The following is a 13,798-nucleotide window of genomic DNA, read 5'->3' on the forward strand; positions in this document are numbered from 1 at the left end:
CCAGCTTGCTAGACTTGAAGCTCTGTTCACCCAAACCATGGAGAAGAGAGCAGAGCGACACAGGTCCAGCTCTGCCGCTCCCCCTGCCCCTGCTAAAGCCTGTCCACCGAACAGGGCAAGGCTGCATCGCTGCTTGTAATGTCTTAGACGAGCGCTCATCCCTGCTGCTGAAGCAGTCCTCAGGAAAAACAGCCTGAGAGAAGAGCAGAAAGGCAGACAGCGCAGAAAAGGGTTAGGGGTTTTTTTGCTTAGTTTCCCCCCCCCCCCCATCTCATTCTGAAAGCTTTGGTTTCCTCAGTAATTTTCAGCAAATAAACAAGCCCATAAACAGGCAGCCACAGACAAAAGGTACTAGAAGAGGAGGAGATGGTCAGACCAGCTAGCTGCTCACCTCAGGAGACACAGGATCAAACACAAGTTAGACAACAAGCCAGAGGACACTTACAACCTCAGCCTTGCTCTGCGGCCAGGAGGGTTTAACGCACCACCCAGGGGAGCTGCTTGGCGAGGCACAAAACCCAGTGGCACACACAGCTCTGCTGCCGTGGGTCCTGCCGCCAGCGCCGGCACGGCAGGACGCGGTAGGTTGGGACAGGGCTACACCAGCATGGGAAATCCCTCTCGGCCACAGAGTCTACCCTGGAGCAGGTTTTTCAACATGAAGAAACCATCTAGGCTGGAAACACAACAAATTCGTCCACTTTTGGCTAAAGTCAACAACTGTTATTGTGCCAAAACACTGGAAACAACTGGAAAAAAACCCAGAAATTTAGTGCAGTGTAGCAGGAAATGTCGAAATCAAACATTTTCTTGTCCTGCAAAGTGATGAAGAATCCACTGTAGCCACAAAGAAAGTCACTAGAAGTCAAGGACTTGGATTCTTAGTGCAATAGCCATTGTTCTAGAAATAATTATTTGAAGAATTTCAACCTATTCAACTAGCATTTCAGGGTTCCACATATCATTGTGCCAGTCATAGTTAAATTAGCGATGATTTGTGCTCTCAATTATCTCTGGTGAGCCACGAGGGAGACAAGGACAGCGAGGAAAAGCAACATGCCCTAATCTCTGAGTGCTGGGATTTGAGTCACGCCTGGAGCAAACGGGCAGCCAGCACGATGCTGCAGCACAGGCACCCTGAGGGCTGAACACTGACTTCACTGGGCAGAGAATCAACTCCGCAAGGCTGCAGTCCTCCCTGCAGCCCCAAACCCACCGTGTTCAGACACATGGGTAGCCCCACCACAGCTGATCTGACTGAGGGGGATATTTACACCTCAGTGTTTTCAAGGTTCCGGACTTCAGGAGAGAAGTGAGGTGGTGCCTCACAGCCCTTTGCATCTCAGAGCTTCTCATCCTTCTCTGTAATTGCTACAGAAAAACACTCCACTTGAGCAAGGCAGCATCTGAAGGGTATGAGCTTGGGTAATCTTCCCATGGGAAGTGTACGAGGTGACTGCCTGTCCAGCCCACAGGAGAGGAGGGAAGCAGGGGCATTTGACATTTAGTACCCCAATTCTAAGAAATGACTGAAGAGTTAAAATAAAAATAATTCTTGGGTGGGCAGCACTCCAGAAAGATAAAATATTCAGCACCATTATGCTCCTGGACACCATATTTCTGACAATAAATTTCATGCCTCATATGCCACAACAGTTATATGATTTCAGTCAATAACCAAAGCACAGGTCCACATCCTTTCACAGCAACCCAAGAAAAAAAAATATATTAATAAGTAAACCTGACAAACCTCAGAGGAGGGTATTTTTATCATTATTTACTGGTCTGTCACTATGATAGACAGGCCTAAACTGGAAAGGGAAGATCCATTTCTGGCACAGTACCACCCCCAGCGCTTACAGGCTTCACAGACCCACAGGAGCTGGCAGTGCGACCCACCACCTCCAAGGCAGAAACCACCAAGTTCAGACGGGCCAGTTTTGTCTTCAGTGATGCTGGAGCACTCCCAAAGAGCATCAGCAACTTTTGGCAAAAATCAGGATCTATTTGCCCTGTTTTTCTTGATCCTTCCTGCCCTATGTGGACCTATATTAACAATAAACCTTTCTGAGCAACCCCAGGGGTGCGATTCACTCCCAGCTACATGGATGTTTCAGCTCCCACTGCTCCTCAGCTCCCCCTTCTCCCCTGCGCCTGCTCACGCGCCGTCAGGACACACCAGCTCTGCGGGCTGGTACTGGGCACCAGCACCTGCATCCTGGTTGCAAACCAGCATGACAATGGAGCGAGGTGAGCAACAAAGTCCAACTCATGCCCAGGTGCCCCTTTTACAAGAAGAGAAGCATGGACCAAGCCCCAGCATAAATAATTATTTGCCCCCCTCCAAGTTCTCACTGTGGTTGCAGTGGAATATGGATTTATTTTTTTAATTGATGCCTCATAGTGGGTACACTACCACTTTATGACATTAGACATCTCCACTCAGCAACCCAGATGGACCTGTGTGCAACTGGTGGGTAAGAGGACTTTCTGTGAGTGCAGGATGAAGCGCTCTGGGCTATTTCACACCAGTGAAGCTACACTAGTTCGCACAAGCCAGTGAAGTGTCATTCACTTGATGTTGCAGTTATGAGTCAAACTTGAACTCCACATCCCAAGTTCCCACCTGAGGATCCACAGACAGCATCTGCTAGTCCTTTCTGGTGTTTTAGTGGCTGTATGTTGGAATTTTCAGCAGCTCATATCTTGGCTTTAGGTAGTTTATGCATTCACCAGATACAATAGTCATGCACAGCTCATGTCCTTCACAAGAAAGTTCCAAAACAGATTTCAAAAAAAAAACCACCCTTCAGTCCCTCTGCAGCCAGTTTATCTGATATTAATCCATTAAAGTGATGCACTATGTTCTGTCAAAAGAATTAAACAGAAAAAGTGGGAAAGTGGGAAGCTCTCTTACCTGTAATTGACTGACTGGCCAATAGGAGTCAAGTGCTGGCAAATTGGAGGTCTAATTTGTATTTAATTATAGCATTAAAAAAATTACATGATATACCTATTTAACATGCAAAGGAGCAAAATCAAAGCTAATAAGAATAAATTGTAAGAGAGGACATGTACAATATGTAGTAGCAGTCTTTTTTTTTTTTAAAATGTGCTCTGCTAAAGAGCGTGCTGGCTGTGGTACCCGTGTATTGCCTGGAAAACTTGCATCCCTGACTACAGTTCTAAGGTCCTGCCAATATGCATAAACACACAGACACAACCAAAAAAAATTATTAAAACCAAAGTGGTGTATATGTTTTCCATACTGCACATGAAGGTTTTACCAATCCAGTTGAGGTTTAGCTGAAAGGAATGCAAGCAAAGCCCAAATACACCATTCTAGAGCTCTAAATATGAACGCAAATGGATGGGTGAACTATGAAGAGTTTTGCAAGCCTTCAGTGAAAATAATTTTGAAATGCATTTAGAAGAAAATAGTGCCACTTCCATGTTTAGATAATGGGTTACAACCACAGTATAAAACATGAACAGTCCTGTTGAAGCCATCATAGCTACTAGTGTAAGACAGACAGTAAGAGACCCATAAATCATTGGTATTGGAGAAAAACATGCCACTACCATAACAAAACACAAATACACTCCATGTTTTCTTTCTGGGGCAGCAAATTTTTCATGCTAGAGAAGCTCATTTTCTTTAGATTAACACTGTAATCCTAATTTCAAATTATTAAATTTCAAAACAACCGATCAGTACAACAGTGTTGGGAAGGGGAAATAGGGAGGGTCTTAAAGACTCTTTGATGCACAAACCTAATAAATCACAACGAAGCAGTCCTGTAAGTGCCCTAGCCTGACCCAGAGCCTCGCTGCCAGGAGAAGAGGAGGTCTGGCATCTGCAGCCCGCCGTACCTGGGCCCTGGTGCGCAGCCAGGGAGCAGGAGGTAGATACCAGCATCAGGGTTTTGGTTTGTGGCACTTGCAAACAGAAGCCAAACAAGAATTACAGTTCTACCTGCAATGTATATTTAAAAACACAGAGCTTCCAACAGCTAGTGAAATCATCCTTTGAACATTTCCTGCTTTGTCAACAGAAGTTTAAAATTACAACACAAATTAAACTACCTTCAGTCCCTGGAGGAAAGGTTAGTTGGATTTAAGATGCATTTAGTGTGTCATACAGAAAGAAAACCACAGGTACATGCTCAGATAGCAGCAACATGCAGCCCAAGAGACAGACAGATACAAAACACACTCCCACACACTTGATAAATGCATCAAACTGACCAACAACCAGAAGCACCGCCAGCCATGACCCTGCACATGGAGGGAGGTGAGAAGGTGACTTATTGGAGTGTTCACACAGGTGATTTCTGCAGATGAGAACATTCATCGCCCCAAGGCAGGCAGCACAGGTAAAAGACAGACAGCTTACCCCTCGGAGCTGCTGGACTCCACCAAATATCCTCATCACTCCATCAATCTCCTGCTCCAGCCTCCTGGCCCAGTACTGCATACTGCAAGAGACGGAGAGAAAGAGAAAGGGAGAGAAAGACAGAGTCAGAGCCCTGACACTTTGCAGATAAGCAAAGCAATTGAAGAGAGAGGGAGGAAATTAGTGCCCTCAGCCAAGGTAACTGCTCTCTTTCTGCAGCACTGGGTGCCTGCAGAATACCGAGAACATGTGGCTTTGGGAATTACAGCTAGGGCAGGTTATAAACTTCAAGGCTTCAAAATTTAGGCACGAGGTGCCACAGAGAGAAAAGCGGGGAAAAAAGGTACAGCAAAAATTGCAAGGCACTTTTTTTTTTCCCCCTTTCTTATATAAACAGTTGCAGTGAATAATTATTTAAGCCCAGAGCAATTAACAAGGTCGAAGTGCTGCGGCATACAGAAAACAGCTTACTGCTTCGGCGGGATTCTGTGGCAGAGAGCAAACAGAGCCATGGCAGGGCCAGAGGTGCCCGTCCTGCTGCGACTATGGGTTGTCACTGCGGCACTGCAGGAGGGACCTGGGCAGAGCCAGGAGCCAAGCATGGGGCATCCAGTGCCCACGGGCCCAGCTGCTCTGCACATTCAGCTAAGCCCAGCCTGAGTCAGGTACCAATTCTGCCAGGTCCACCATGGGCAGAGCCACCTCCGGGGCAGCAGAAAGGGCCAGGAGATGCCGATGGCATCTCCATCCTCACCCCTGCAGCGCAAGCGAGCTGACTGCCAGCCCTTCCAGCACCCATTAATCAACCACGCAAATTTCCGCTTAACAGCAATAACATCAAATTAAAACAACAACAAAAAAACCCTTCTTCTAAATCCACAGAACTTGATAACTCTCCTTTTAATGAGATTTCCTGACTCCAGCCACTGGCCACGCAAATGTCAAATCTCCCACATGACCTGGAAAAGCCTCTACACCACTTGGCGCTGCTGTCGGTGCTTTTTCTGCAGCAACATTCACCCCCCAATGCCCCACCAGGGAACAGAGGAAAGGAGCACAAGGAGTGGAAGGTTAAGGCAGCATCATGGCAAAGTGATGGCGGGGGGAGCAGAGCAGCTTGGGGGTTTAGCACTCGGCTTAGGTTCACAAAGTGATTTAATTCCTCATGCAAAGAGACCTTCCCTAGGCAGCACATGCTCGCTCCCCACCACATGCAAAACCATGGCAGAGGCTCTGCTGGAGATCAAGGCGCAAAGAAACCCCGCTAAGAAGCAAAGCCATGGCAGATTCTGAATTACACAGCATGGCCCAAAAGCTGGGCAGAAATATCAAAGCAGAAAGATGCCTGAGACGAGCTAAAGCATCATCTGTGAGGGGTGGGGGATGAAGGGCGACAGAGGGAGGGACTGGTAGACAGACACGCGTTACTCACACAGGCAAAATTCATGCCAGTTAATAACATGGAGGCTATGGATGAAAACAAGTTTTAGCTGAGCACGCCAAATCTTTCACATCATAACTTACACTATTTCCCACATTCCTGCAGAGGTAACACTGTCTTTTCTCCCATGGGGGCCTGGCTGGAAATGGGTGACGACATCTGCAAACCCACCTTTCTGCCAAAGGAGGGAAAGCAAAGCCTTTTGTGGGATGGCCAGTGTAAAGATAATGGGCCATAAACCATGCTGAGTATGGGTTTGGGTTGCACTTTTTTTTTCTTTGCTTTTTCAGTCAAACATTTTATACGCTATCAAAGGTTTATTCAGGGTGTCCAAAGTTACCCATAAATCACCTTAAATATTTTCACCAAATATTATTTTTTAAACAAGTTATTCATTTAAAAAATGCCTTGAAACACCAAAACTGATTCCCCCCCAAGAGTTTGTCCGGTGAACCGAAAAATAATCAATTATATGCCCGTATTCAGCCACAGGTCCAAGAAACACCACTGAGGACTTCTGGAGCTGACACCTTTCCTTCACTTCCAGCTCTGTGCAAGATCAGTGACACTCGACTGTGTCAGCTCCCTCCAGGAACACCCACACCCCCACAGCAAGGGAGAAATCACTGTCAATCTTGAGCTGTATCCATCAACATTAACAGCTCCTCATATCCGCATAAATGTCACGTATGGCCAAGCCTTCAGAGAGGATCAGTTATAGAGGAAGACAGAGGCATCAGTATTACTCTGTTGCTATATGCAAAAAAGACACTAAGCGCTCAGTTGGGCTGGGATTTAAAATTTAATTTTAGTCAAATTTGTTTAAAAAAAAAATAAACTTATTCCACCCCCTGCCTCCACCCCAAGAAGTACTACTATTTTAGGGAAAAGCTGCTAGATTTTTCATTGATGAGAAAGACTGCAATTCCCTTTAATTGTGCAGCCTTATGATACCTGGATTTTAACCTTACAGACCAGCAGTTTCCCAGAAAGTCCAGCTAAGCCTTGCAGTACATACTTTAGATACTGCCATTAAAACAACCACCACCACAAGGTATTACACTATCAAAAAAGGAGGGAGCGGATTTCTGCACAGCTGACACCAAGTTTCTAGATTAAAAAACATAATAGTAGAAGCAGCTTTTTTTTGGTGTAGTATGGCTATATGAGAGCTTTTGCCAGTAGTAGTAAAAATTCTTTTTTCCAGCTAGCATATCTGTTACCCACACCACTGGCAAAAGCCCTTGTGTGTATCTGACCCATTACTATGTCCCTCTAGCCCTGCTAATGTCCATGACCAGAGGTCTTCAGAGTGAGCCGTATCCTGGAATTTGGAGGTTTCATCTCACTTGCCATATGCTGGGTTGAAAGCTACCATTTAAAAAAACAAACAGAAAACCACAAACAAACAAAACAAACATCATTATTCTCTCTCAGTTGGCCTTCTGCCTCTTTTCTCTCCCACGGCCACCGCACCTCAAATTTTATGTAAGATGACCATAGCAAGGATGAAGAGGGTAAAGAAACTGATAGCCCATTATGAACATAGAGATTTCTCTCTGAAGCGTGTCTCCTATGGAAGCCGTAAGCAATAAGACATGACAGTCACTGCGTTCCTGGGCCATTACTGCACGCCTCAGGTGGCGTTACAGGGCTTGAGGAGCAATAACTCCTCAAAACACGCAGCCTGGAATGCCCTACTGCTCTTGCGAAATGGCATTTACAAATAAAGCATAAAGAAAACAGCTGATGCACAGCCTGGGAAGCCACGAGCATGGATGTCGTGCTGCTCACAGAACGGCACCAGGGCCCCTTTATGAGCCACGTGCGCGGTCTCCTCCTTAAACCGACCACCACTTCAGTGTCCTCTAGCGTGAATTAATGCGTGCGAGGAGAAAAACTTTGAGCTCAAGTATTTGGGATCATACTTTACCAAGTGCCTACAGAAACCACAGGCAAGGCAGCCCTGTCATCCCGTCCCCTCTTTAGCAGGGACATGTACAGCACACCCCAGGGACCCACCATCACCTCAGCTGGTTCTGCTGGGGAGTCTCCACAAGACTGCCAACCTACATCTCTACACTACTGTATGCACAAGCCTGATCACACACATTCATGTTATATACTAAAAAGCTCTTGCATTGAAAGAAAAAAAAACCACACAACAACTTTTCTTTCCTTTCCCTGTATATTTTACAGCCTCTCATGCAACATTTAACAAGGGACATAAATGATTTTTGAAAACACAACACCATTTATCACTGCCTCTCCAAAGAAAACTACAAAAATGCTAATTGATTTCAGCATTTGCATATTTGATTTTTCCTAAAGATGAGATAAAGTAGGCTTAAAAACAGCAGCAGAGCTTCAAAAATATTTACTGTGATGAGCAGCACATCAGGAGATGCATCACTGCCGTTGCAGTCGGGGCCAGGAAGGCAAAGCATCCCGCCTGCCCCACTCCTGCTCAGTGGGTACCTGTGCACTGCCCCTGCTCCCAGCAACCCGTCCTTAAGGCGAGGGCACATTTCATGCTTCAGGTGACCCAAGCAGTGGCTGGGACTTCTGTCTACATTGGTTTGTGGGGGTACACCACTGCCCCAGCTGCGTGCCTTCGGAAGAAAATGGGATTGCCTGGAAAGACAGGCTGTTCTTGGCCCACATCCTCCCACACTGGTGCACGCAACAGACAGCAGCCTGGAGGTCTGGTCTTCTGCACAGACGCTGAAAACATTTGCAGACGAGACACCAGCACAAGGCGGGCACCACAAGCCCGTGGCCAGCACCACACAGACGTGCCACTGCCATTCAGCACAGGGTCCCTCTGCCCCTTGGTGGCTCCGGGTACATGGGACAGACCCTTCCCAGGCTGCAGTCACCTCTGCACATCTAGCCTGGGATGGGGAAGGCACTTACACAGACTGCTAATGCATATAAGCCTCATTGCAAGCAGCTTCTTGCAAAAGTACAGGGAAAGGAGAAGAGGAAAGAAAATTAGTTTGCTGCTTGAGGACACTTCTTTTTTTTAGTGGTTGTTTGGCTGCAAGCAGGGATATGAAAAATAATAGGAGACTCAGTCCTTTTCTCTTGCTACCTTCCTGGCCCAAAAACTAAGAGGAAGTTTCACACAAACATGAAAGGACAAGAGGAAAAACCTACTTGCTAAGCAGATCTACTGTCTCAAAGCTTATTGGGTTCTACACAGAAAGTGTTCTGTACAAGTGTCTACACTTCATGCAGTGTGTTCAGCCAAGAATGCTTCACTCTGATTCATACGCTTTGGTTCACCGCCCAAATATTGCTGTTTAATAAGGTTATTAATTACTGTGTTGTCTAATTTTTGCTGTGCAGGAACTTCTTATAATTGGCTTATTCCTTCAAGATGCTTAATCCTTTAACTATAATAGAGCGTGTCAGTGTGCACACGTGCATGCGTGTATGTGGATGCTCATGTCCCTTCTGACTTTTCTTAATTTCTTACATACCTAGGCTGTAAAACCCCACATGAGCCAATATTTATCCATCAAGGAAAAACAAGTTGCCTATTTTCTTTTCTTAAGGTACAACTTCCAGAGAGCACCTGTTTCCTTCAAAATAAACAACTTACTGACCATGCTTTCAGACATTATCAAGCCTCCCACACTGTCATTTTATGACTCCTTTTTAACTTAAGTATGCACACAGGTGTTTATATACAGGAGAGGTGGGAAAAATTTGCCTGCTGGACTAGTCTTTTCTTAATATTTATCAAGACATTATTCACCTCTACCATCTGGTCTCCCCTATAATAAGAAAGCATCTTTGACATTACTATAGTAGGGAAGGAAGGGACAAATGATTATTAAAACTATATCCCAAGGAAGATTTTTAAGAAACATGAAGGGGAAAGAGAGTAGCATAGTGTGTTCTACATTCAGTTCTGTCACCAAATTACTTTGTTGTCCTCATTCTAAACACTAACTTTCCACACCTGTTTCCCTCTCCTATCTTTTGTCTGCTTTATCTTTATATTTTTCTGCAGCAGGGTATGTCTTGAAAAAGGAAAAAAAAAAAAGGGAAAAGAGTGCAAAAGTGCAACTGCCAAACCTGCTACCAGATCCATCCTGATCCCAGTTTGATGCCCTAACAAGTATTACAATACCATAAAAAGGATGACTTGGGAGTTTCGCCAACCTGATACAGCTGGGCAAAAAGTGGCGGAAAATAGTCTGACAATTACATAGAAAATTTGTGTTTCATAAACAGCCCTCGAGTACAAATATTCTTGCAGGTACCTGTGGGAAAACCAACAGTAACCACAAACTTGCCACCAATGACATTTAGGGCAATAGGAAAATTATTCCTTAAATACCATATCTCTATTGGAAAACAGAAGCATTAACGATTTAAAGTCTAACTCCACCTAGAAACCAAATATGTAGTAGGTGTTCAGTCATTCACAGACATGGGGGAATGACAGGGGCTCCAGGAATTCCTCTTCCACCATTAGTTGCACTGGGACATCTAAACACCTGAAACCTCTGCATGAAGTATTGACTAATCTGTTCTTTGAATCCTCAGCTGAAGGTGAACTCAAGATCTCCACAGGACCTTTTTCCAGTTCCATTTTTCACCACGTGGTAAAAAAGTTCCCTTCTTATCCACCCTAAATCTCACTTACCTCTTCCCACTTATCCCACCTACAGCAGACACTGAAAAATTCTTATGACAGGCTCCTAAGAACTGGACGATCATTTTTCTGTTGGGTCCTTTGCCCTTCAAGTCCTTATTTTTCTACTCCAAATACAGTTTTTTCCAGCTTTCCCTCTTTTGCACTGTTTTCTAAACACTTCATCATTTTTGTTGCCATGATCTGGATTCTCTACAGTTTACCTACATCTCCAAAGGCTCATGCCAAAAAGTGAGATCAGGTACTCCAACAGAAGCCAAACCCAGTGCTCTATGAGGAAGAAAACATCACCTCCCCAGTCTTGTCCAAGAAACTACTGTACACTGCAGAATAAATGTGCCCTTCTGCTATGACAGCACTTCATCGATTCAAAAGTTTGTGATCCATGATAATGCTCAAGATCTTTTCTGCCACACTGCTACCCAGGCATATATTCTTTATTCTGTATTTGTACCTGTGATTTCTCCATCTTAAGTGCAGCACTTTGCATTTGTTTTCACTGAATTTCATTTTGCTGATATCCAGTTCACCATTCAATTTTACTAGATCATTTTGAATTCTGATAATGCCTTCCAAACTGCATCCAACCCCTCCTAGCTCAGTGTCGCCTGCAAATTTTATAAGCAAATTTCCCATTCCATTGCCTAAGTTAATAATAAAACTATTGAATAAAAGTATGTCCAGGGCAGATCCCTGCAGGACCCCACTTGAAATGCCCTCCCAGTATGACAAAAACCATGATAACTATTCTTTGAGAGCTATGTGTCCAATCAAAATATCTTGAATTTCAAACTTTACAAAAAGCTGATTTGGAGTATTTGATATGCAAAGGAGCTGGAAGCCGGAGGACATTTCAGTGAATAATTTAATGCCTAAGAGTAGATTTGAGGAAAACTGCAATCTGTTGGTGGATGATTTGCCAACAGAAAGAGGAAGGAGAAGTCACTGAGTGTTTTAGCTGGTACATTTGCCTGGCAGTGCTGCGCAATGCTCCCCTGCACTCTGACCAAACGCGGGCATGCACCTCTCATTGGCACAGCAATGAAAAGAACGAGTAGCAAAGCCACCACAGAAAGTATCTTCTGCAGACCGTACGTCAGAGAGGAGCACTTTCCCAAAAGGCTCTTCCACCCATGAACCCCGTCACCGAGTTCCTCCCATCATTATCAGCCCAGAGTTCATCTGCAGGACTTCACCCAATGACACAGCCATCTTGCAATGGATACTTGGACTTTAAGAGTTATTTGGTGGCTCTCCGTATGAGGATCCATGAATATACTGAATATGTGCAAGAATTAATCCTCGCACTCTTAAAGGGTAAATCTGATCTCATCACATGGCCACCAACTCATACTTCTGTAAGCTGAAGCAGAACTGGGCGCCTCGAGATGGTACACTGGTTGGCTGTTTTCAACTGGGAGACAGAACAAGTCCAGCAAGAAGTCCTCTGCCATGCAGAGAGTCTAATCAAGCCACTTACCAACTGCATAAGCAAAACCGAATTTTGTTGCCTTACAACAGGAATAAAGTTACTGAATTTACATCTGGAGATCCAGATCAACTGTTCCTGCTGCTATGGGGATCATCCTGCAAATGGGAACTAGTGTGTCGCTCATGTGCTTTGACCTCCCATGTGACGGTGGCAGAAGCACCAGCACACAACTCCAGGACTGTAACACCAGCAAAATAAGCCAAAGGCAATGGCTCCATTACTGCAGCTGTACTGGCGATACCAGCAACATGCTACCCAAAACAACTAACTGTTTTGTTCAGAGCCAAAGCTAACCTAATGCCTTAGCCTCCCTGCTTTTCTGAAAGCTATGCTCTTATTTTGCATCTTGAAACTAGATTTCTATGGCACACTTGCTGATGTGCATCAGGAGCAAAAGAAGCATGTGGGTTCCACCATGTTTGCAACTCTCATCGCAGAAGATCAGAACCGGGCTCCTGATCTCAAAGCCTGCCACAAATCTGGACTTGAAACATAATGAATTAATAAATAAGTGAATAGGTGTCAATTTTATGAAGCACACTACCTGCATAAATTTCACCCGCCACCTGTCATTGTCAGCATCCCTCAAGACCCCAACGGCTGATAACTCTCGCACGTCACTTTGCAGCCCACTATACAGATGAAGTTTTATGATAAAACCTTCTTCCTCACCAACTCCTTCTGTTTTACAGATACAATCTGAACGGAAGCTAAAGAGATCCCATCCCCCATGACAAAGATAAGGTTATGGAGGGTAGGTCTTAGTAAGGATTTTGCAAGCTGCATGAATTATTAAAGTCCTTTATGATATAATGACAGACATATCAGGTTATTTGTTTATTCTGTGTATAATTCATGACTCTCTTGGGAGCTAGACAGAAGTAGGATAGTTGTTGCATCTTCTTGTTCATTCCAGTAAATCCTCATCACCAGATGGAAGGCTGAACAACCCCAGAAGACAAAACAGCCACACTTTGCAGAATCTGCACTTTTGGTTCGATATGGGAGAGCTTTTTTTCACAGCCTGAAGAAATAGTGAAACTGTCACTTGAGTACATCAGGCTAGCTGGCTAGAAGACGACAGTCTGGGTAGTGTTTCTGTTGTGTGCTACCAGAACACTGTCATCTAAAGCATATGCAAACAGCTTTGTGATTAGATGCCATGAGTTGCCCCATGCTACTGTATCATTGCTGAGCAACAGCAGGACTATCCAAGCTGATGTAGGCTCCTGCAAGACTTCAGATGTTCACAACAACCATCTCCTGGCTACGCAAATTGCAAGATACTGGACAAAGCAAAACAGTTCCCCTTGCTTGGGTCATTTCTGTAGAGTTTGGTCAAGATATGGGGCAAAGCATGATAACAGAGTGTCATGTGATGGCTGGCTGGAGCTGTGAATATGTACACTGTAGTAGTCTCTCATTTCTCTAGTGTGCTGTTTAAAGGGTGAGGGAGAGACGTTGTGCCATAGTGGCAACCAGGAAATAAAGGATTGACTAGAGTCCCCAACAAGAACGAGCTTCCCAGTGTGCTCTTGTTCACGCAATGGTGCTCCCACTGCCAGGGGGAGTCAAGCTGCTACAGAGAGTTGCAGCAAAACACGAACATGGCCAAGCTGAAAATGGCACATGGGGTAACCCTTAGTGGCCACAGGACACCTGAGGACTGGCTTCAGCATCCACCGTTCCTGTTATAGATTTCAGCTGATCAGAAACAGATGAGGCACACAACGAATAATCTGATGACTCAGACACAAGCCATATCAAGGAGTCTGATAGGGGACTACAGATTCCTCAGAC

At 44.9% G+C, this 13,798-nt stretch overlaps 1 protein-coding gene across 1 annotated transcript in view; it reads right to left on the reverse strand.

Moving 5' to 3' along the window:
• Window positions 1-13,798, reverse strand: part of CACNA2D2 (calcium voltage-gated channel auxiliary subunit alpha2delta 2) — a 218,343-nt gene that overhangs the window by 190,636 nt on the left and 13,909 nt on the right. The window contains exon 2 of the mRNA XM_065642425.1: window positions 4,397-4,478. Coding sequence (XP_065498497.1) covers window positions 4,397-4,478 — 82 coding nt within the window. The remainder of the gene's footprint in view (window positions 1-4,396; window positions 4,479-13,798) is intronic.

Source organism: Caloenas nicobarica, chromosome 11 (assembly GCF_036013445.1).
Source record: "Caloenas nicobarica isolate bCalNic1 chromosome 11, bCalNic1.hap1, whole genome shotgun sequence".
NCBI classification, from domain to species: Eukaryota; Metazoa; Chordata; class Aves; order Columbiformes; family Columbidae; genus Caloenas; species Caloenas nicobarica.